This window comes from Anopheles coustani, chromosome X (genome assembly GCF_943734705.1).
Source record: "Anopheles coustani chromosome X, idAnoCousDA_361_x.2, whole genome shotgun sequence".
Taxonomy (NCBI): Eukaryota; Metazoa; Arthropoda; class Insecta; order Diptera; family Culicidae; genus Anopheles; species Anopheles coustani.
Genome location: NC_071290.1, coordinates 8,498,844 through 8,519,010, shown reverse-complemented (window position 1 = coordinate 8,519,010; position 20,167 = coordinate 8,498,844). Strand labels below are relative to the sequence as shown.

Below are 20,167 nucleotides of genomic sequence, written 5' to 3'. Positions count from 1 at the left end.
AACCCGTCCTTCTAACTAATTAAGATTAATTGAGCGAACTTCGGCCGCCAAAAGTCCAAGCGTTCATTTCCGTTTCATTCCGTTCGTTTTTCGCTCCTAAATTAATACCCCATAGTCAGTCGTATAGACCATAATGCAGCAGGAAGGAACACAAATGAACGGCTGGACGCCCGCGGTGCGGTTGGAGGACACATTGTAGACGGTGTGTGGTTCTCGAGAGGATTGAATTTTACGACATCTAGAGGAAAGGATGCCAGTGGGCGACCGGGTGTAGGTAGGTGTAAAAATCAACACCCATAAGTGCACCTTTGCCAACAAAGCAAAACAAAGGTTAATTTTTTTCGTCTACCTTACTTTCATTCCTATTTGTAGGTTTTTTTTTATTAGAAATATTCTGGGAATATAATTTTTGAAATCAAGAATTATATGTATAATGTGATGTACATTCTCCCTTAGGCACATTTAGAGCGGGGAGAAATATACAAGTTCTTTGTATTTTTGAGATTTTCCTGGACTTAAACAATAAATGGATAAACTACAGAAACTGTGTGAAGATGCAGAGTTAATGCTAAATTTCAAATATTTAATTGGTACTAGACGCGGTACGGTTGATGGTTTTCCGTTCAGTAGGATTTTGAAAGAAAGTTTTTGAAGATTAACTTCCACCTTCTCTCAACGCTTCTCTTGGGCTGGTATCATCACCGGGGTATCTCTCATGAGTGAACTATAAATCGATTCGTATTCAATACGTTAGCATTTTTCGGTTTGGTAAGAGGTATTTTAAGCTTAACGAACAAAATGCTTCTGGAAAGGAATATGCTTTTTTAAATTTTCCCAATATGACAGCGACGCATGTCATACGATGTTAATTTTTCACATTTTGTCAGCGATACCCGTCATCGACGCCATTGCCATTGGGATCATGTAACCAGTGCTTAAATGTTTAAAAAAATTTTTTTTTTAAATCTTGCCATATTCGTATCTTGCGCAATTTATACTGGATAAATTAATCTTAACCTGTGGATGTTTCTTTTCTCATGACACTGCTAAAATGTATATAACAGTACTTTTGGTTTCGACTACCATGATTCAACCATTCGTGGTACAAGAATTGAATCAAATATTTTTTGGATGAGCAAAGACATACGTCCTAGCGCTGCGTTGGATCGCTCAATCCGAGCCCGTGTAAACACCCGTGTAAACAAACTAATTTCACTCGGAAATACAAGCGTTTCCATAGAGGAGTGAGATCAGTCAGAAATAAAGGCAACCAAGTAGCCGTAGCTTTTGCCATATTGCACGAAGGGGGTACGATATAGTAAGGGTGTTTGGTTCCGTTGCAAGTCGTGTATTGGATGCTGGCGAGTACACTTTTGGCACAATTGTATTCGCTTTCGAAAAAAGCAACACAGCTGCTGCTGCAGCAGCTGCAGTTTTCGTGCGAACACACGTATCACAGTGTGCGGTGAGTGTAGGTGTCCATAGTTGACGTTTTTTTTTGTCTGTAGATGGTGAGTAAGTGCATCTTTTCCGTGTCCATTGCTTGGTGCATCTCGTCGAACTTGCATCAGCAATGTCCGTTGTCTGCTGAGCGCAGCAAAAGCGTTTTTCCTGTGTGCGTTCCGTTGTGTAACGAGCGTAGTAAAATAGCGCACTCTGGCGCGGCATCCAAGTGAGTCAGTGGCAAATCTTCACAAGGTCTCCATAGCGACCAGGCGACGAGGGAAAGAAAGATCGTAGAAAACCCATCAGTCCCACACAATCAGTCTCGCCAATCAACTGCATAGCGAATGGGGGAGCACCTGGCATCGCAGAGTATGGTCGTGCCGCCAACGACAGGAATAGAACAGACTGCTGGTCCCGGTTCGTCCGGTATGACAGGCGACAACAGTGCAGGCAGCAGCAGCAGCGGCAGCAACAGCAGCACCAGTGGAGCTGGAGGCAACAGAATGGTGTCGAAAGAGTTTTTCACCCTCCTCTGGGGCAGCAAGATCAAGCAGGATGTCTTTCGCCGATGGTTGCAAGGTACGGAAATATACGTGCTTAATCGTTGAATATTTTGGTTTCCTTTTTGCGAAACAAGACTTTGGCAGCAGAAATATGTGTGACACATTGCCGTATCGCCGCAGCTCGGGGAACGAGGTGACGCGGAAGTGGCGATTGAAAGAACATCCTTTTGCTGCGTTCTGCTGTGAAGCTGACCGACTTTCCTTTGCAATAATCGTTTGTTTCCTTCTGGCAGGATTTTCCTTCAGCGAACATGAACCATCCGCTCTGGTGCAGCGCGACGGTGGACCTTGTTGTGTAATAGCTCCGGTTCAGGCGTACCTGCTGAAGATCTTGCTCATGGAGACTCCGGGGCACACTTTGGGCGATGTAAGTCCCCCTTAACCTCTCTTCAGTGTTCACTCACCCGGCCAAAGCCACTCGAGCTTTCATTGACTAGGGTGTTTTGATTGCATTCACCTTTTGCAGCTCACCGCGGATAAATGCAAAACGCTTCTTATACAAGCTGTGTGCCAGATTTTGACGAAGTGCAAAACGGATGCCTACCGTATAGTAACCCTGGAGAGTGCCAGCGCCGCCAGCGCAAGTAGCAGTAGCAGCAGCAGTTCCAAAGAACACACCACATCCGAGGTGGCTGGCGAGAACCAATCTGCTGACGCCATTGCTAGCAACGCTGGCCTAGGGCAGGATGTGGCGAACGCTGAATGCGTCGGGTACGATGTACCCGATGCGGCCATGGTAAGACCGGCGGAGGAGGCAGCGGCGGCAAGTAGTTCTAGTAGTTCCGGCGCTGGCGGTGGCGGCGGTGCCGGTCGCTCCCACGACTGCCGCCTGACCCCGGAAGAGTTTCATTGTCGCATCGGGTTCCGAGAGTTTAACTCGGTTGACGATGTGCAGCAGTTCTACATGCAGAACTTCCATATACTCACCGACGAGTGCGGCGTACTACTCCTGTTGTACACCGTGCTCCAGACCAAAGGACTAGAGGCGATCCTGTCGGAAATGTCCGATCCATCTGAGTCGCTCATACACGACACCTACGGGTGCGGCAGCCAGGCATTGATCAATCTCATGCTGACCGGGCGTGCGGTACCGCACGTTTGGGATAACGAACAAGACGTTGGTGGAATGAGTAAGTTTTCTTTTCATTTAAGTTCAACATTTCATGCTACGGTTGGTCTAGCATTAAAAACAAACTACACTAACCCTTCAACATGATGAACAGCTTGATGATAAGCTCCTGAAGAGGTATCTAGGCATATATAGTTAACTGTTCTCGTTTGGTACTAGGATAAGGATATCTAGACCGTTATTTTGAATCTCGGAGGCATCGGATATATGAAACAAGCATTTGAAATCGTTCACATGCATTTTTCCGCTTCTTTCTAATAGTTTATTATTCCTTTTAAACTCTCGGTGTAGTTTACGGTGCAAAACATAGGAAAAATTTCTCAATATGGTCACAAACCGATAAGTCATATTCCAATTTTTTCCATTATAACATTATTTTAAAAATATTTAAAGAACTTAGAAACGATGGAAATACGATGACAGAAATGAACACATATTTTGCACGGGACTATAAAAAATGATTTAAATTTAAGTAAAAAAAAAGATAGAATCAACATTTGAAAACATATCGTTGAAACCAAACTGTACGGATATCGAATGCTGCTGAATGACTTCTACTAACTTCCTCCATATGTTTACTCTATTTTTGGGTTTTCAAACAGAGCTGAAAGGCATCAACCAGCAGTCGGATATAGGCTTCATCACGGTGATGGAGCAGCTGCAGTACTGCACCGTCGGTTTCTTTTACAAAAATCCAAAGAATCCCGTCTGGGTGATGGGCTCCGACACGCATCTGACCGTGCTGTTCAGTAACGAGAAGCGTCTGGTGTCGCCGGAGACGCCCAGCGAGGTGGCCAGGCGCGTATTTCGGCAGTTCGATGCCGATGGCAGCAACTTCATTCCTAGCCCGATGCTGCAGGACGTCCTGTGTGCGCTAGATTTAGTCAGCGAGCCCGAGTAGTAAGTAGCCGTAGCCGCCCGGCATCATTCGCGGCACCTGTTCTAATTGCTTTGCCGGCTGCCTTTCGTTATCCTCAGTGTCGATCTCATGCGGAGCCGGCTCGACCCGGAGAACCTAGGCATCATACTGCTGAACGCATTCATGAACGAGTTCTTCCCGAACGAGAAGAAATCCACCCCGGATACGTTCGACCTGCTGCACTACAACGGCATTCCGCACTCGAACCTGCACAACCGGGTCCTATACAATAGAGGGCACGCGGTGCTGCTCGAGAGCGACATGCGGATGTACAACTCCTCCGATCCGATGCTCACCTGCCTGCAGACCAAGTGGCACAACATCGAGGTCAACTGGAACGGCGACCGCACGCCGTCGCTAAATTGATCCCGATCCCGGTGCGTCCCGGTTGGGCGTTGGTGCCTGTTTGGCACACTTACACTCCCTTCAATTTCATTCACACACTCTTGTTTTTCACCTTCGAACGCCGTTAAGTCCATGACCCGCAAACAGATATCGCATCGCAAAGACCTAGGCTGAGACAATTGGAACTCGCAATCCTTTCCGTTCCGAGAAATGACGTTCCTGACATTTCTTAGTGGAAACATTGACCACCATGGATTGGAAAACCCCAAGGCAAGACGTTGATCTTACTTAGACGATAGTATACCAGGCGTGTATGTAATCTACTTAAAAAGGGTTGAGAAAGCGGACATCCTACGAGCTGCTTTGTTCCGATAGATCGCATTGTAAATTTCTTTCTTATGGTTAAATTTAAGTCCTTACCTTTGTTGATGTTTGTGCAGAGATGGGTCTAGAGCCACGGCCAGTGACACAATTTGCCAAGAGTTTCCTTAATCAGAGTATTAATCTTTGCGGACAGGGTGACATTTGGTTTCTTTTTCATTATATCTTAATCGAAATTATCGTAACATGTCGGGCTGTCAATGCCTGTTGAAATGCCACACAACAAAGATCCGTGTTCCAGCATTTAGGTTTTTCGACATTGAAGAAACGCGAGATTCAGTTTGAAGATCAATTATTCGCGAAAATTGATTTGCAGCGCAAAGAATCTGCTTTAAAAAAAAGGCGCCTGAGATGAATTTGATGTGATGCTGTGAGATATGAGGCGACTGTAATGTGGTAGGGCATAGCTTCAAACAAAAGTCAAATGCAAAGAGGAAAAACATCAGGCAGGTTTTGGCAGTAAAATGTCTCGACCATGTGAGGGAAAGCACACAGAGTTGCGTCAACAATTTTACTATCGCGGATGTAGAACTGAAGGATGAAAATCCAATGCAGGCTGCTTTAGGTCACTGAAAACAGATTTAGGCAGAGATGACGCAGATGGAGCAGCTTTACGGGATTACAAATTTAAATTTTTCAAATAAATATCAATGCGAAACGACGCTTTTCAAGTAACACATTGCCATTCAGAACAAATGTACCTAAGCCGATTGTGACTAGCGTGCTGGGCGCATTTGTGTTTTCGCCAAACTGGGTTTGAAAAACATCGAAATCGCTAACTGCGTACTTTTCGTGGTTTTTAGTACATTTTCGTCAAGTCAATGTGTTACTTAAAAACTGTTTCCCCTTTTCGAAACGGGTTTGCTCCCACAGAGGGCCGAAAGGGACACGTGGAAGGTGAAAGGTGAGAGTAGCCACACTTCGAACCCCCTCTTTCCTCTCCCTCCACGCCCTCCCCCGTTGTAATGTTTCTTAAAAGAAAAGAACATTCCGACGATCCTGGTGTCCAGCCGAATTTATACATGTTCGCCTTCCGAGAGGTCGATAATAACCTGCTCCGACAGCAACTGCATGTGAGCGCGCGTGTATGTGTGTATGTGTGTGTGTGTTTGTGATTGTGTGTATGAATGTGTGCGGAATCCTTTGAAAAGCTTAATCAAAACCAACAATGAACGACAAATGGAAGTCCACAAAGAGCCTTTAAACATAAAATATGAAATCCCCATCTTCTGAAGTCTGTTGAAAATAAATTATAACTGTAATTATAGAACTAGTTTGCGGATGTTTTAATTGCTTTTTTTACAGGATGGTCGATTGTTACGGGATGATGGAATTTATTACCATTTCGTTCAGTTTAAGTTGCTTAACTTACAGCTCACTTCGGGCTTCACTTCAGCTCTCTGTTTTCTCTGCTGTATAATTCTAAAACGCAAAATCTGTACTAAATCTGCTTTATAAAGGGCTTCTATTAAGCTTCGGAAAATTAAGCGTTTTACAAGTAAATGCACTGGCTTGAGAAATTATAGGTTCTTTATTTATACTAAGTGTTCGTGAGATTTTAGATGAGATAGTTGGACAAGTGTTTGTGCGATTTGTGAAAAAATCTTGATAAAGCTAATTGACGTAAATTTTATTGGTTGGTTAATTCATATATCGGGTGATTTTCTTTGCACATCAATCGACGATTGAAGGTTTCAATTCTGGAATAACACACGTTTTATGCTTCGACGTGCCAGATAAGCAATAGGTGAATTTGCCTAGTCTCCTTGCTGCTCACTCAATCGATTCGCGATCATCACCTTGATTTCCGGCACAAGTAAGGCGTAACATCGCCAGGATCCCTCGCTTTGGAACTTTTCAACTTTTCCTACAGGTTTACTTTATAGTTGGGAGAGTGCTGTAACATTTCTAGTCGAGATACAATCCCCCGCGATACCCAGGAGCGTCAATTCGATTCATTTACCGTCGAATAGCGTCGGTTTGGGGCAATGGCCTGCGGTGAATGAAAGCCTCCAATGTTAGCGTTGGTAAAGTGTGGCAGACGAGTAGAACAGTCTTGCGTTCCCACTACTACATTTCCACGGGACTGCCATTTGTTCAGATACTTTTTTCCCACATACGGTGTATTAGCTTCCGTTCAACTTTGCTGTTCCATTCGCTGGTAAAATTTAAAGTGAACGGGACATTAGGTCGACAGAAAAACGTTTTAAAGGAAAGCTTACACTACTGTGCTTCTGGTGGAAATGGTCAAAAGAGGCAACGATTGAGGTGAAGGCCCCTAAAAAGGCACCGAGAAGCCTCCGAAGGTCGTGTCCTACTCTTCGGTCGTGTCCTGATCGAGCAGCCGGTTGATGTTCATGATGTTCTTGGTGCTCCACGGTTCGAGCGGATCCGGCGGCGAGCCCGTGCCGGTTTCGCCTCTCGCCCCACCGTGACGCACCGCGGCGCTCGATCCACCGGCACCTCCGCCACCACCGCCCAGTATCGGTGCCGACTTCATGCGCTTGTCCGGCTTGCCGCCGCCGCTGCCGCCCCCGATGCTCTCGTTGGAGTTGTCGGGAGATATTTTGTTGTGCTTGCCGCGCCCGTGCGCCGGCTTCCGCGCCTTGCCGTGCTTGCCGCTGCTTTCGCTCGAGTTGACGTCCCGCTCGCGGACGGAGGACGCACGGCTGCGCTGGTGAAACTGCTCCATGCGCCGGTGCAGCTCCTCCACCGTGACGGCGTCGTTGTCCGGTTCGTCCCGTTGGAGGGCGGCGTCGCCAGCGGCTGTGCCATCGCCCGTCTCGCATGTGTGCGCGGACGGATGCGCTTGCTGGTGGTGGTGCAAGCCGTCGTCGGTGTAGGGCAGCATGCTCGGCATCAGATCCGCCGGCCCGCCGAGCGTACCCTTGTCCTCCCAGGCGATCATGAACAGCGGGTGCTGGTCGGTTTTGCGCTTGCGTGACGTGCTGCGGGAGACGGCCGACTTTGCCCGCCGGATGAGCGATATCTTGCCGAGGACCGGTTTCTCGCCCGCCTCGCTGTCCGTGTCCTCGAGCGCCTCGAGCGTCTTGAGGAACTCGCGCTCCCGGACCGGGTCGACGATGTCCTTCGGGTTCTGGAAGAGTGTCAGCTGGCCCTGTAGCTGGTTCGGCTGTTGCTGCTGCTGTTGCTGTTGTTGCTGCTGCAGCTGCTGCTGTTGCATTGGCTGAGCCGGTCCTTGCTGCTGGAGCGGGTACTGACTCTGGCCGGGTGGACGCTGCATCGACGAAATGTCAATCTCGTGCACATGATCCAGCGTCGACGCGTCGATGGCGAGCGTTTTGACGTTCTGCGCGTAGTTTTCGTCCACCGAGGTGGACTCGGAGATCATCACCAGCTCGCGCAGTGGATCGCGGTAGTCGGCCTTCGTCTCCGCCCCGAGACCCATGGCCGCTGGTGCGCTGGCTGTCGAGTGGCGTCTCGGTGGTGCGCCACCGGTTCCCGTCGCAGCCGGCGCGATCGGTGCGGAACGGGGTGCCGACGCTGCTCCGGCGTGCGGTGCAAACATCGCCGTAGACGTAGCCGTTGGAGGAACGGTGGGAGCGGGCCGACTCCCAGGGGTGGTGGTGGGAGCGACTGGCGCCATCGGGACGACCACCGTCTCCGTGCTCACCATGACGATGTCCTGCGTGAACGACATCACGTCGATGGCGGCCGTGATGGCGAACGGATCGCTCAGGTCATCCTCGCCCGGTCGCTTCTTCTTCGCGATCTTCGCCGGCGACGTGATGGACGAGCGGCCCCACATGATGCGCCGCAGCTCCTCGCCCGTCATGTCACGCTTCTTCAGCTCGTTGAGGGTGACGCGCAGCACGCTCTTCCAGTTGCTGACTGCGCCCTTCCGCTGGCGGGCGCGCGTCTTGCTCTTGCTCTTGATCACCATGACGCCGCGCGTCTCGTACCGCGGATCGTCCGACGGTCCGAGCCCGATCGAGTACTCCTCCAGGTAGCGCTTCGCATCGTCCTGCGTCACCGCCCGCTCGAGATTGACGACGATCTTGGCCCACTGCTTCATGCCCTCCTTTTCCGCCTGCTCGATCACGTACGCGTACGTGTTGCCCATCATGGCGATCAACATGTTGAGCAGCAGAATCGGCACGAAGATCATGAAGATGACGAACACCGTCTTGGCCAGGTTCGGGTACGTGGTGAGGTTGAGATCGGCGTACTGGAAGACCCGACGAAAGGGAACGCATCATTACCAAAGACCCCAACATCCCAATGCCCATCGTTCCCATTCGTACGTACGTCGTAGTCGCCCAGTGTGGTCTGGAACAGTGCCATCCAGGTGCCGAAGTAGCTGCCAAAGGGGGAGTCCTCCGCGTTCGGGTGGCCCTTGTAGAGAAAGAAGAACGCCTGCGAGAACCCGAACAGCACGATCATGTAGATGATGCCGAAGGTAAACATGTCGCCGGTGATCATGGAGAAAATCATCGTCACGAAAGGTCCCGTCAGTCCGATCGCACTGCAACGATGTAGAGGGAGAGAGAGATAGAAAGTAAACTTCAGCCATCCCGGTCCCGGATCTTCATACCCGGCGAAAAACATCAGCAGAAACCAACTCCCGGGGACGGCGAACAGCAGAATCGCTTCCTCCGTTTCGGTGTCGCCCATGATGCGCAGCGGAATGCAGGCCAGGATCAGGATGTTGGAGATGAGAAATATAGCCTTCGCCGGCGCTTGGCCCTGGGGATTGGAGAACGTGCAAAAACAATAACGACATCACGGATCACAGGGACCGAAGGGTGGCACCGAGCTTACCAGCGACTTTAGGAAGGAGAAGAATCCCTGATTCTTGATCTCGTCGCCCTGCTGCAGCACGACGTAGCTCAGCACACCCATCACGGTGGCCACCTCGAACCCGTACCGCACCCAGGTGCTCAAATCGATCGGATCTGCGTCGCCACCATCACCACCGCGGTCCTCCTCCTCACCGCTGTTTCCACCGCTGTCGCCGTCCGCGCCGGCGTCATCGGAGCCGCCGTCATCGTCGTCGAAGATGCGCACCGGCCGCAGGTACACCGAGCACGACAGGCAAAACAGGTGAATGGCGAGGATGAGCAGGCGCTTCAGGAACTGGTTGCGCGCGAACGTCTTCCACTTCTCGTCCAGCAGCCGCTCGACGATACCGCCGTCGAGCATGTTCAGGTGCTCCTCCTTCGTGCCGTTCAGGATGATGAACAGCGCCGAGTTCCAGTTGGTGCTGCCGTCCGGCATCAGTGTGTCGAGCGCGTTCAGCGGGTAGCCGGAGCAGGTGATGTTACTGTAGCGCCAGAACTCACGCGCCGACAGCTCCAACATCTCGCGGAACACCTCGTCCCGGCCCAGCCGGCAAGCGAGCGTCAGCGGTGTCAGGCCGGCCGCGTTCACGATGCCGTTCTTGCACGGCAGCTTCGGATGGCGCAGCGCGTACCCGAACATGTCCAGCTTGTCGCACACCACCACCATGTGCAGGATCATGTTGCCGAAGCTGTCCTGCGCGTTCGGATCGGCACCGCACTCCAGCAGCAGGTTGTACACGGACTCGTTGGCGCAGCAGGCGGCCCAGGCCAGCGGGTACTCGCCAAGGTACGCCAGCCCCTCGTAGTCGGTGGTCTTGACCGGGCGCAGGCCCTGCTGGTCGCGCGGCAGAAAGAAGCGACCCGTCGCGCGCTGCGACACGTCCGCACCGGCGTCGATGAGGTCGCCAACCAGCTCGTTGTTGCTGTACGCAATCGCTAGGTGCAACGCGCTAGCGCCCAGGTACTCCTCGCCTTCCATCACGTCGATCGCTTGCTCGGGGAAAACTCGCAGCAAGATTCGGGCAAGCCTTCAACAGAGTTTGGAGAAGAAGACGTCGCTATAACAACACTTACTTAGAGCGAAAAGCTGCCGCTTTCTAAACGCTTGTCTACGCCATCCTTGCATCTTCGTGAAGGCCTACCACACCTCTGAGAGGTGTCTTTGGCCGTGCCATACGGTTGGTACCGCATAGACACCAAAGCTTTATGAGTCTTGTCAGGGTCAGGTGAGTGTCAGGTTTGGACAAACTCTATGAACCGGACACGGTTCTGAGTACAGAGAGTGCCAGTTTTGTGCCCTGAGAATTTCTAGACTGGGTTGACTACCAGATAGGTAACGATAAGCGAAAGGACGTCTTCAAAATCGGGTTATTACCCGTCTCTACGTTACATAAGTTAACGAGCTATATAGGAGGGCCTTCTACCGAAAACGTCATTACCATCAGCGTTTACCATGGAGCTGGATGGGCTTCTCGAAGATAGTTCCCGAATTGTTTTTGAGCACCAACGAGATTTCGAATGGCCTTAGGACTAGACATATCTTCCCCCTGACTATCCGATGTAGCATGGGGTTAGAGCAGGACCATTCTTCAACAGGGCGCTTTGTACCTACTTGGTGTGCACCTTCGTGTCGCAAATGATCAGCACGTGCAGCAGGCTTTCCCCCAGCAGACCGCGGTACTGCATCTGCCAGCATGCCTTATGGTCGACCCATTTGCTGAGCGGATCGTGCGGCGACAGCGACGCCTCGATGGGAATGATCACCTAGGGAAGCGAGTCAATCAACATTAGCGGTAGTTGTATGACGCTGGATCCCGTACTCACCTCATGGTTGTCCATGTACTTCCAGCGCAGATACTCGGCTCGGTTGATGATTTGCCCGCGGCCCTTGTTGTACATAAACACGCCGAACTGCTCGCGGATCAGCTGCTCCACCGCCTTCTGGCCGCCGATCTGGAACGCGTCGATCAGGTCACCGCCGCGCTTGTAGTTCGCCATCTTGTACAGCAGACACTGGTTGGAGGCGGACGCCGACTGCGAGATGACCTGGTCCAGTATCGCACCGCCTTGCGGTATCTTCCGCTTCTTGCGGCACAGCCGCAACGGATCGAGATGGACCATCGTGGGGCCACCGCTCTTGCTTCCTGGATGCTGATGCTGGATAGGCTTGGATCGAACGGGTGTAGCCAAACAAACGTCCCTCTATCGAACGCCGTCCACCGACATCTACTGCCCGAACAGGCAAACGATGCCAACGTTTGCATCCGCATAGCGAAGGAAAATATCGATCAAACACATCCTCCTTCTCCGGGGGAGCTAAATAAGGTTTGTTGACGCCGCAACCAGCACAGCGCGATGGCAACACGGGGAGGGCCGTCACGACTCAGGCCCAAAGCTCCTCTTCCCGAGCGTGCGAACGGAATTGCTTCCTATATTCAAGGACGCTTTCTTGTATCGATCGATTCAGTTGCACTCAATGCCCTTCCGAGGCACATCTCATATGCAGATAAAGTTAACACATACAACCCGTTCTGATATGACCCCGATCCACAAGTTCACCTTAATATGGGTGAATGTATATACCGTGTCAAACGTTAAGGTAAAATAGTTTGGCATCTTTCTTTTGAAAAGTTTTGTTCCACAAAGATGTTGTAGGCGACAAGGCTTTGCTGTCTCCAGAGATTAAATTGCCAAAAACCACCATTTGGACTTACTTGTTTAACATGAGCTTGCCATCCCTTATGCATGTTTCCAGTAGTGTCATGACGTTTTTTTTACTATCAAAAGTAATAAATTCTATAAAGTATTCTGTTATTTTTCCCAACTCTGTTCCTTATAGGGAATATTAATTGATTTACATTCGGTTAAAACAATTCCCCAACTATCGGAATCTTGTTGTTCATTATGGCCTCCAAATCCTAAGCCGAGGTTATTGTCAATAGAGAATGATTTATATAAAGAGCGAGTAGCAAACATTGAACTTTTCGGTGGCAAAAGTCTTGGAATACATCAACATGGCAATATCATGAACCCCGTGGTTTAATCAAGCTTAACACACGGATAATTCATAAGGATCACGAAACACGGTGGGAAACATAGCTGATGCTTCTTTCTTTAATAATTAAGGACATTAATGACGTTTTTGTCATCCAAAAATTATTTGACGGGTTGGACTCCTAAAAATGATTGGCAACATTGGCAGCAAGTAGTTCGTACAAAACAATTTTTATTTCACTAATGGTGTTGTTAGAATGTACAAGTACCCAGCGTAGCTCTCGGTGTGTTTTACTTCGATAAAGAAAAATGCACATAGAAAAAACGCATTCACACAGTTAATCTCTCAACCAAACGCATTTTTAACTGTACATATGTTTGACGGTGTTACGATCCCGAGTCGGACATCAATTCCCTTTTGCAAACAGAGCTCGGTATGGCTCAATCTTAGAAAATAAAATACCACTAAAAGTGTGTCAAGGTAATTCAGGTAGTAACTAAATACTTGGGGCATTTGTAGTTTTGGGCGACTCGGTGGTCACCTTTTGGTTTGTTTGCGCGAAGGGGGTTGCAGGCAGGAAATTTTCTCGCGTCGAGATTCGACCATCGCGCTCCCCAAGCCGGAAGCTCCGGGAGTTTTCGAAAACACACCGGAAAACTTTACTCAACACTTTACTGTTGTCTGTTCGTTTCGACTAAGGTTTGGTCAGTGCCACGCGGTTTGAAGTATTTGCCAACTGAACGGTGCACCGTTTTTGCCACGGGCTTTAGTACTAGTATATATATGTACACGATAACATGTCTAAAGATAAAACACTTTACGAACCCATCATCTTTACGAACCCATCATTCGGGTGAACTTTTGTTTAAACAACAATGAAGGATTTTGTTTGAATTCAAAACTGATTCGATTCGAATTTCTGAATAAATGCTCACCATTACACTCAAAGCTCCAGGCAACTAATAACTTATTTGACATGTTTCAAATCAAAAAGAATTACCCTAAGCTTTTCCTTTTTGTTTTAAAGTTCATTCAAGTCCCCAAAATATAGTTATAATACCAACTGTACACAAATTTAGCCAATACTGACGACACTTGACCGCGTTCTGGAAACGTTGAGGAAAGGTTCTGAAATTCGAATGTTGCGGTGTCGATTTGTCAAGAATTTTGGATTCAATCGTGGATGCTTCTTAACAGTAGAATCCGAACAACGGTCATTTCAACCGTAACGCAACGCAACGACTGAATGTTAGAAAAGATGATGATTTAGATGTCATTTTGACCGCTCTTTTCAACATGCTTTAACTTTGGAGCTATTTTTGAAAATTTTTCCTCCTGTAAACGGCTACATTTTTATATATTTGTTGTGACTATCTTTTTGCGTTTTTTTTTAAATTTTCTATGCATTCCGCTAGTTCGGTGTAAAGCGAAAAAGATGGAAATTGAGTTTTTTGTTTTAAACTGTACGATATAAACCCAGAAAAAAGTGTGCACAGAAAAGTTCATTCATTAAGCAACATTTAAAAAATAAAATCATATTTGTAGGATTGTAATGAAATGAAATGAAATAAAAAGGATTGTAATTTACACCATAAATTGACCTCGAAGAACAAAAGTAACGTCCATCTCCATAGTAACGCATCCCGCATCGACACGATTGCGAATGAATAATGGAGCAAAGCCTATGGAAAATTTAAAAATCCACAACGAGGTCATTGTGGATTTTTATTTAACTAATTTAATTTAATTATTTTTTTTATGTTGCTTAATGCGATCTGCGTTCTAGCACACACGTTTTTTGGAATTTACACTTTACATTTCGAAAAGCATAAAGGTTAAAAAGGAGTCGATCTTTGTTTTTGCTTTTCACCGTACCGTTTTAGTCTACAAATATACTAAAAAGCTGTAGCTGTTTAAGGATAAGAAAAAGCATAAAAAATTAGAAGTTATAGCGTCCAACAAAGAGCGGTCAAAAATATCGCTAAAAAAACATTCAGCATTCCAAACAAACAAGATTTCAAAGCAATAGGGATGTTTAAAGAACCCTACGGTGCTAAAACGGGTGTTTTCGATAGTTGATAAAATGTCTAAATTAATTCATATGATTCCCTCAAGACTTCACACATGCTGTGCCAGCGTAACCCTAATGTTCCGAAATCTGTGTGTGTGTGTGTTCTACTCTATATAATACCTCCTCGCAAAGGTACTTGCCTATCTCACACTCCCTAGTCCAGTCGAGGAAAGGGCCTCAAAAAAAAGAAGATATTTACATTTTAAAACGCTCGGCACGGCCGTTTCAGTTATACTAGCGCTTCGCAGTTTGGCGTGTTCAACAACGGACGCGCTCAGTCCCGTTGCTGCTGTACAGATTGTGTTTGTTGCTGTTGTTGTTGCTGCTGCTGCTGCTGCTGCTGCTGTTGTTGCTGCTGCTGTAGCTGATGCAGTTGACTCGCGCTAAGAAAGACGCCGGCCGGCGTGGTGTGAATGATGGTGGGACCCGCTCCCATCGGGGCTGCCTGGATGAAAAACGGCTGAGCCGAACCGCCGGCCGTCCCCGCCGCCCCTCCCGCCGCCCGCAGAAAGTTCAGTGGGCTTTGTGGAATCGAAATCTGTTGGCAAGAAGAAGAAAAAAGTCATCGATGAGTTCAATGCATTTCATCTGACGGTTCGGCCGTTTACTCCGAACTGTCCAAATATTACATATTAAACAACTAGCGGTTTTGTTAGTTATTTTTTGGTTTTCGAGACAATAAATCACACACACACATGACACATGAGCTTCAAATAAATTGAGTAAAATGTGAATGTACGTTTTGACTCGTTTTTGGAGAGTCAACAGTGATTGGAAACAAGGGCGGATCATAGGGTCCTATCCTTTCTATTGGGCCATTGTTTTTTTTTATTTCAATCTTGAAATTATTTTATTATTTCGCAAAAAGGGTTGCTTGTTTTATTAAATGCGTGATGAGGTTTTGGTTTTTAAAATATGAGATTGATTAAGTATAACGGACATGGATTGGCAAAAGTAATGTCCTGTTCATTTATTTTTATTAACTATAGTTATTTTGCTTCCCATTATTTCTCCTTTTTCTTTTTCAAACATTTCACGATTCTCAATTTTAAATCACCTTAAAAAATATTAAATCTTAAAAAAAGTAACAAAATAAATTACTTGGCAATTTGGTTCGTAGAAAATACAAAGATAAATATTATCGCTTTATTCCAATCAAGTAATGTAGAAAATAAATCAAGGCCCTTACATGATTTTAACTTTCTTGTTCAGAGTACGACTCAATAATGAAGCAAAAGGCAAAATAGTTTGCCTTCATTCGCACACACATTTACTAATCTCGGCAGGAAGGTTTATCGGTAAATATTTCCGTATGTAAATTTATAAGATTTAATAAGAAGAATCAAAAGATGAATCATAAATTAGTCCAAATTGCATGTCTTAATTGTACAAATAAGCCCTTTTTCAAATGCCTCTTTTAAGGGCTTGCAAAAGTCGACAATTGGTACAAGACCATGAGTAAAAAATATCAGTTGTTTGCCAGCAGTTACTGGACGTATCAAGGGTTAGCCATTTAATATCAACCTTTTTTTATTAAATAAAAATGCACTACAACTATTTTTCAAGTTTTCATAAATTTTCTTCTTCTAAAATCACACCCTTGGGAGCTGTAATGCCTTGTAACGTTTTGGATAACATAACGATATCATTGTGCATATAATTAGCATTTTGAAGGCTCTCAAAACACTTTTTTTCGTCGTAAAGAATTGCTTTTAAATAAAAATGACAGGCTTGAAAAAATCGTCGCAAGTTGAAAATATCCTAAAACATTTTGAAAGTATAGAATCTTTACTTTAGCTTAGTTGGTCGTGAGTGGCCAGAGCTATAGTAAATATAACTACTATGATCGATGCAGATAAAAGCCTTCTCAATGTTCAAAATAGCAAACATTAAGCAGGGTTTATTCATTGAAAACAAAAGTAATCAATAATTTCTAAGCCATTTTAGAAACTTTAGATCGTTTGCTAAAAACCAAAGATTTGTCCCGGGATAATTGTGCCCCATTTGCCTTACTTTCTAGTCCTGGGCCAATCATGGGGTTTAAATGAGGAGAATTGTGCGCAATGCTGCTTACCGGAATTTGTGTGATTTCGCCAGATTGTGTGAGGACGTGTTGGAACAACTGCACGGGCATCGGATTGCCGCTCGCTCCGGTGGCGACCGAATTCGAGAAGATGATGTTGTTCGGCGCCGAGCCGCCTTGTATCGTGCCCTGTGGAGAGGGGGTGACGGGAATGTGAAACGTGCTTGCCGGGCGTGCGCTCGGTTGTTCGATTCTTACCGGACCGGTTGGTGATTGCGCGCTGGTCGCTTGAGACTCGTTGTTGCTGGCACCCGGTGGAGGTTCCGTAGCGTTGGTCGTCGGAGTGGCGAGTTCCAAGACTGCAGCACCACCACCACCGCCACCGCCGTTCACCGCCACCGGTGTGGCCGTGGTGAGCTTCGTACCCGTCGTCGCTTGCTGCAGCGCCTGGTGATGCGTTTGCGCCAGCTGCAGGTAGTACTGCACTTCACTCTCGCCCGCCCCACTGGCCGTGCTGCCCGGTGTCGCCGGGCCGCCGCTGGTGACCGCCTTCACCTCGTACTCCTTCTTGTACACCTTGATCTCCTCGCGCGGCACGATGTCGATGAGAAAGTCGAACTGGTCGTACTTGGTGATGGCCATCGCGATGTCGCTCCGCTGCAGCGTGCGCCGCTTGTTGTGCTCGGTATGCAGCCAGGCCCGGAGCGTCAGCTCGTGGATGAATATTTCGATCGCTTTGGCGAAGAGCAGCGGCGCATCCGACGAGATCATCTTCACGTCCTCGTCCAGCTTCATGATTTTCTTGATGCGCGCCAGCGGCAGCACCTGGTTGCCCGGCTCGACGTGCGTGATCTCCTGCATCTCGCTCATCACGGCGGGCCAGAACATCTGGATGCATCGCTGCGACTCGCTGAGGCGCTCCTTGCCCCCCGAACCGAACTCCACGCCGCCACTCGTCGCTGCTGCTGCTGCTGCTGCTGTTGCCGTTGCTCCGTTCGAGCCAGATGATGACGTCAGCATCGGGGTGGTCGTGCGCGATCCCGTGACCGTCGGCGTACCAGCCGTTCCGGCCGTCGCGCCCGAGCCCGGGTTCGAGTGCGTCTCCATTGCCTTCAATATCGATACCATGGGCTGCGGCCGGTTCCCTATGTATCACCGTATCATAAGCACATCCTGCTCAGCCAGTGCAGGGGTTCGCAGGCAGTCGCCCTATGTACGGTCGCTTCCCTTTTACGGGCCAGCAGCTCATTGGGGCTCAAATGCATCCACAGCTGGAGCAGCTGGAGCTGGAGTGGGGTAGCAATCTCACTCTCTTTCTCCCTCCCTCCCTCTCCCTCTCTCTCTCTGTCTTATGCTCTCGTTCCCTCTTCTTGCCCAAGTTTTCACCTTCTTATTGTGTCGTTTTCTTCTTCTTCTTTCTCTTAGTTTGTTTCGGTTTCGCTTTTGCTTGACAGGTTTCCTGCAGTAACACCAACAACGCAAGCTCGCCACAGGAAGAAGCCGGAGCAATCTTCGCCCGGATTCGCTACTATTCTTATCCAATCGGTTGTCTATCCGCTCCGCGAATAGGAAACGGGACCGACTGACGTTTGGTGCGCCCTACCGTACGTGCGTTCGTGCGTGTGTGTGTGCGCGCTCGCGCCAACAGGCAGGATTGGTGGAGCAGGGTTGCACTGCACTTGCTGCTGCTGCTGCTTTGGGGGAGCTTTTGCTCCAAACGCAAGGCAAGAGGCGCCAAACCTTCGGCCAGATGTTGATTGGTCTGCTTGATTGATTGGTTTCCGCTGACTGAGGTTGAGGTTGCACTATTTTTTCACACACTCGCACAACAACAGCAACAACGCGCACCGAATGTCACTAGGCACAAAGAGGCACGCTCGCCTCGAAGCAAAACGGTTCGACGGTAGACGACGGAGGAAACGGCTAACAACAATAATAACACACGCTATCGCAACGGGACGGCGAGGTATCGGGGTTGTGCGAATGTTGCAGGTAGCACAGTTTCCACCATCATCAGCGACACCATTGGCATCCCGCTGACGCTGCTAATAACACCACCCGTGCACTGCTATTGGGTATAAACACGGCGCGGTAAAAATTGCGTCGGCTTCAAAAAGCTTCACCGCCACTACCAGCATCGCCAACCGCCGGCCGAATGGCACATTTTCACTGTTTACAACCAGCTCGGCCAATGGGACACCGGAATTAGTGCCAATAGAAACCGTAGCTCGTAATGATTGGCCGACCAGCAACCACCAATTGATTTTGACGACCAACCAGCTTCAGCTGGCCCTGCTGGCGTCAGGGTCCGGTGGGCGCGTTTACCACCGCCGGTTGTGGTGCTCACTACCTGCGTCCGCAGCCCTTCGCGCACCGTAACGCTCGGGTACAAGGGCGCAACGGGTGTTTTTCGATGGCAATAAATGTTTTTATGATCCTGTAATTTTATCGCCGTCGTGCCGCGGCCAGTACCGAGAGAGAACGACGTTGCTGCGAACTCAACTCTTCGAGCGGTACACTGTGAACGCACACGCTGCAGGTAGCTTCACGATCTGTCGTCCATGCGCGGGCGCACCTAGGTTTGAAGTAGCGTTTACAAAATCTTTTCGCAACACCATAAAACTAAATTTGCCAACAATGGTGAGTCGAGAATATAACAATTCGCACGATGATGAAGCCCTTTCTTTTAGCAATACAGTACGGCGAATCTTGTCTCATGAACAAATCTTAAATTGGAATCAAAACACGCACACGCACGAACATGAGCTTTATTTTAACCCTTATGTCTAGAGAGAAAAACAGATGCTGGTGGTAAAAAAATTTCAACGAATAGGTTTTAATATTTGAACTCTTGGTTTAATTAGTGCATATTACTTTGATCGTTGAAAATAAAAAAAAACAGAATGCAACATAGCTAGAAAATAATAAAACGATTATACCTTTAAATAAATATATTTCCTCTAGGTCTCTCTTTTTACGCCGATTTTGTCTGAGGCCTAATTTCCACTATATTGTTCTTGTGTTAATTGAGATATTAGAAATAAGCAAGTTTTCATCAACTACCGAAGTATGTTATCAAACGAATACCGCAAAGCATTGGATTCCAAATTCGTTCATATTTGTTGTGGAGACGAAAACATCTTTATTGAGGATTTTCATGTGAGGCATAAAACCTAAGTTTCTCAAGCATAATGCTAATGGAACTATAAATTAACTCAAGGCCGATAGGAAACGTAAACACAATAAAAGAAATGAAAACACGTGCCGGAGTCGAGGAGAACATTTCAATGGATTTGCGTTCGAAATGCTTTTATGTTTTTTTTTTTGTTTTTATTATAGATAGATTTCTAAGAACATATATATGGTCATAATTAACAGCTTTTTTTGTCTCTGCCTGTCGTTAAGTTCACATTATTCATTGCCACGAACTTACTTAGAAAAGTGCACATATTGGTAATCTTTAAGTTAGTAAACAATTAGCCTTAAAGTAAGT

General features: G+C 47.7%; 3 protein-coding genes across 3 annotated transcripts; 1 reads left to right on the top strand and 2 right to left on the bottom strand.

The window, feature by feature from the left end:
- Positions 1-1,261: 1,261 nt before the first annotated feature.
- LOC131269589 (ubiquitin carboxyl-terminal hydrolase MINDY-3 homolog) lies at positions 1,262-5,458 on the top strand. Its single transcript, XM_058272039.1, has 5 exons — positions 1,262-2,025; positions 2,243-2,376; positions 2,476-3,139; positions 3,741-4,038; positions 4,117-5,458. The coding sequence occupies exons 1-5, from the start codon at positions 1,791-1,793 to the stop codon at positions 4,421-4,423; spliced, it is 1,638 nt and encodes a 545-aa protein (XP_058128022.1). The 5' UTR covers positions 1,262-1,790; the 3' UTR covers positions 4,424-5,458.
- A 1,639-nt stretch (positions 5,459-7,097) lies between these two features.
- LOC131269581 (uncharacterized) lies at positions 7,098-11,706 on the bottom strand. The gene is made up of 6 exons (XM_058272027.1): positions 11,410-11,706; positions 11,198-11,349; positions 9,566-10,613; positions 9,339-9,490; positions 9,053-9,269; positions 7,098-8,972 (listed from the first exon to the last, which is right to left on the bottom strand). The coding sequence occupies exons 1-6, from the start codon at positions 11,704-11,706 to the stop codon at positions 7,098-7,100; spliced, it is 3,741 nt and encodes a 1,246-aa protein (XP_058128010.1).
- Positions 11,707-14,164: 2,458 nt separating this feature from the next.
- On the bottom strand, positions 14,165-18,921 carry LOC131269591 (nuclear transcription factor Y subunit gamma-like). Its single transcript, XM_058272041.1, has 3 exons — positions 16,933-18,921; positions 16,726-16,863; positions 14,165-15,189 (listed from the first exon to the last, which is right to left on the bottom strand). Exons 1-3 carry the CDS (start codon positions 17,800-17,802, stop codon positions 14,926-14,928), a joined length of 1,272 nt encoding a protein of 423 aa, XP_058128024.1. The 5' UTR covers positions 17,803-18,921; the 3' UTR covers positions 14,165-14,925.
- Positions 18,922-20,167: the final 1,246 nt, after the last annotated feature.

Coding starts and splice junctions, on each gene's coding strand:
- LOC131269589 (XM_058272039.1), top strand. CDS start 1,791: ATGGGGGAGCACCTGGCATCGCAGAGTATGGTCGTGCCGCCAACGACA. Junction 2,026..2,242: donor CTTTCGCCGATGGTTGCAAG/GTACGGAAATAT, acceptor TCCTTCTGGCAG/GATTTTCCTTCAGCGAACAT. Junction 4,039..4,116: donor TTAGTCAGCGAGCCCGAGTA/GTAAGTAGCCGT, acceptor CGTTATCCTCAG/TGTCGATCTCATGCGGAGCC.
- LOC131269581 (XM_058272027.1), bottom strand. CDS start 11,706: ATGGTCCATCTCGATCCGTTGCGGCTGTGCCGCAAGAAGCGGAAGATA. Junction 9,270..9,338: donor CTGCTGATGTTTTTCGCCGG/GTATGAAGATCC, acceptor ACATCGTTGCAG/TGCGATCGGACTGACGGGAC. Junction 8,973..9,052: donor CCACACTGGGCGACTACGAC/GTACGTACGAAT, acceptor CGGGTCTTCCAG/TACGCCGATCTCAACCTCAC.
- LOC131269591 (XM_058272041.1), bottom strand. CDS start 17,802: ATGGTATCGATATTGAAGGCAATGGAGACGCACTCGAACCCGGGCTCG. Junction 16,864..16,932: donor CGCAATCACCAACCGGTCCG/GTAAGAATCGAA, acceptor CCCTCTCCACAG/GGCACGATACAAGGCGGCTC. Junction 15,190..16,725: donor GCGAAATCACACAAATTCCG/GTAAGCAGCATT, acceptor TCTTGCCAACAG/ATTTCGATTCCACAAAGCCC.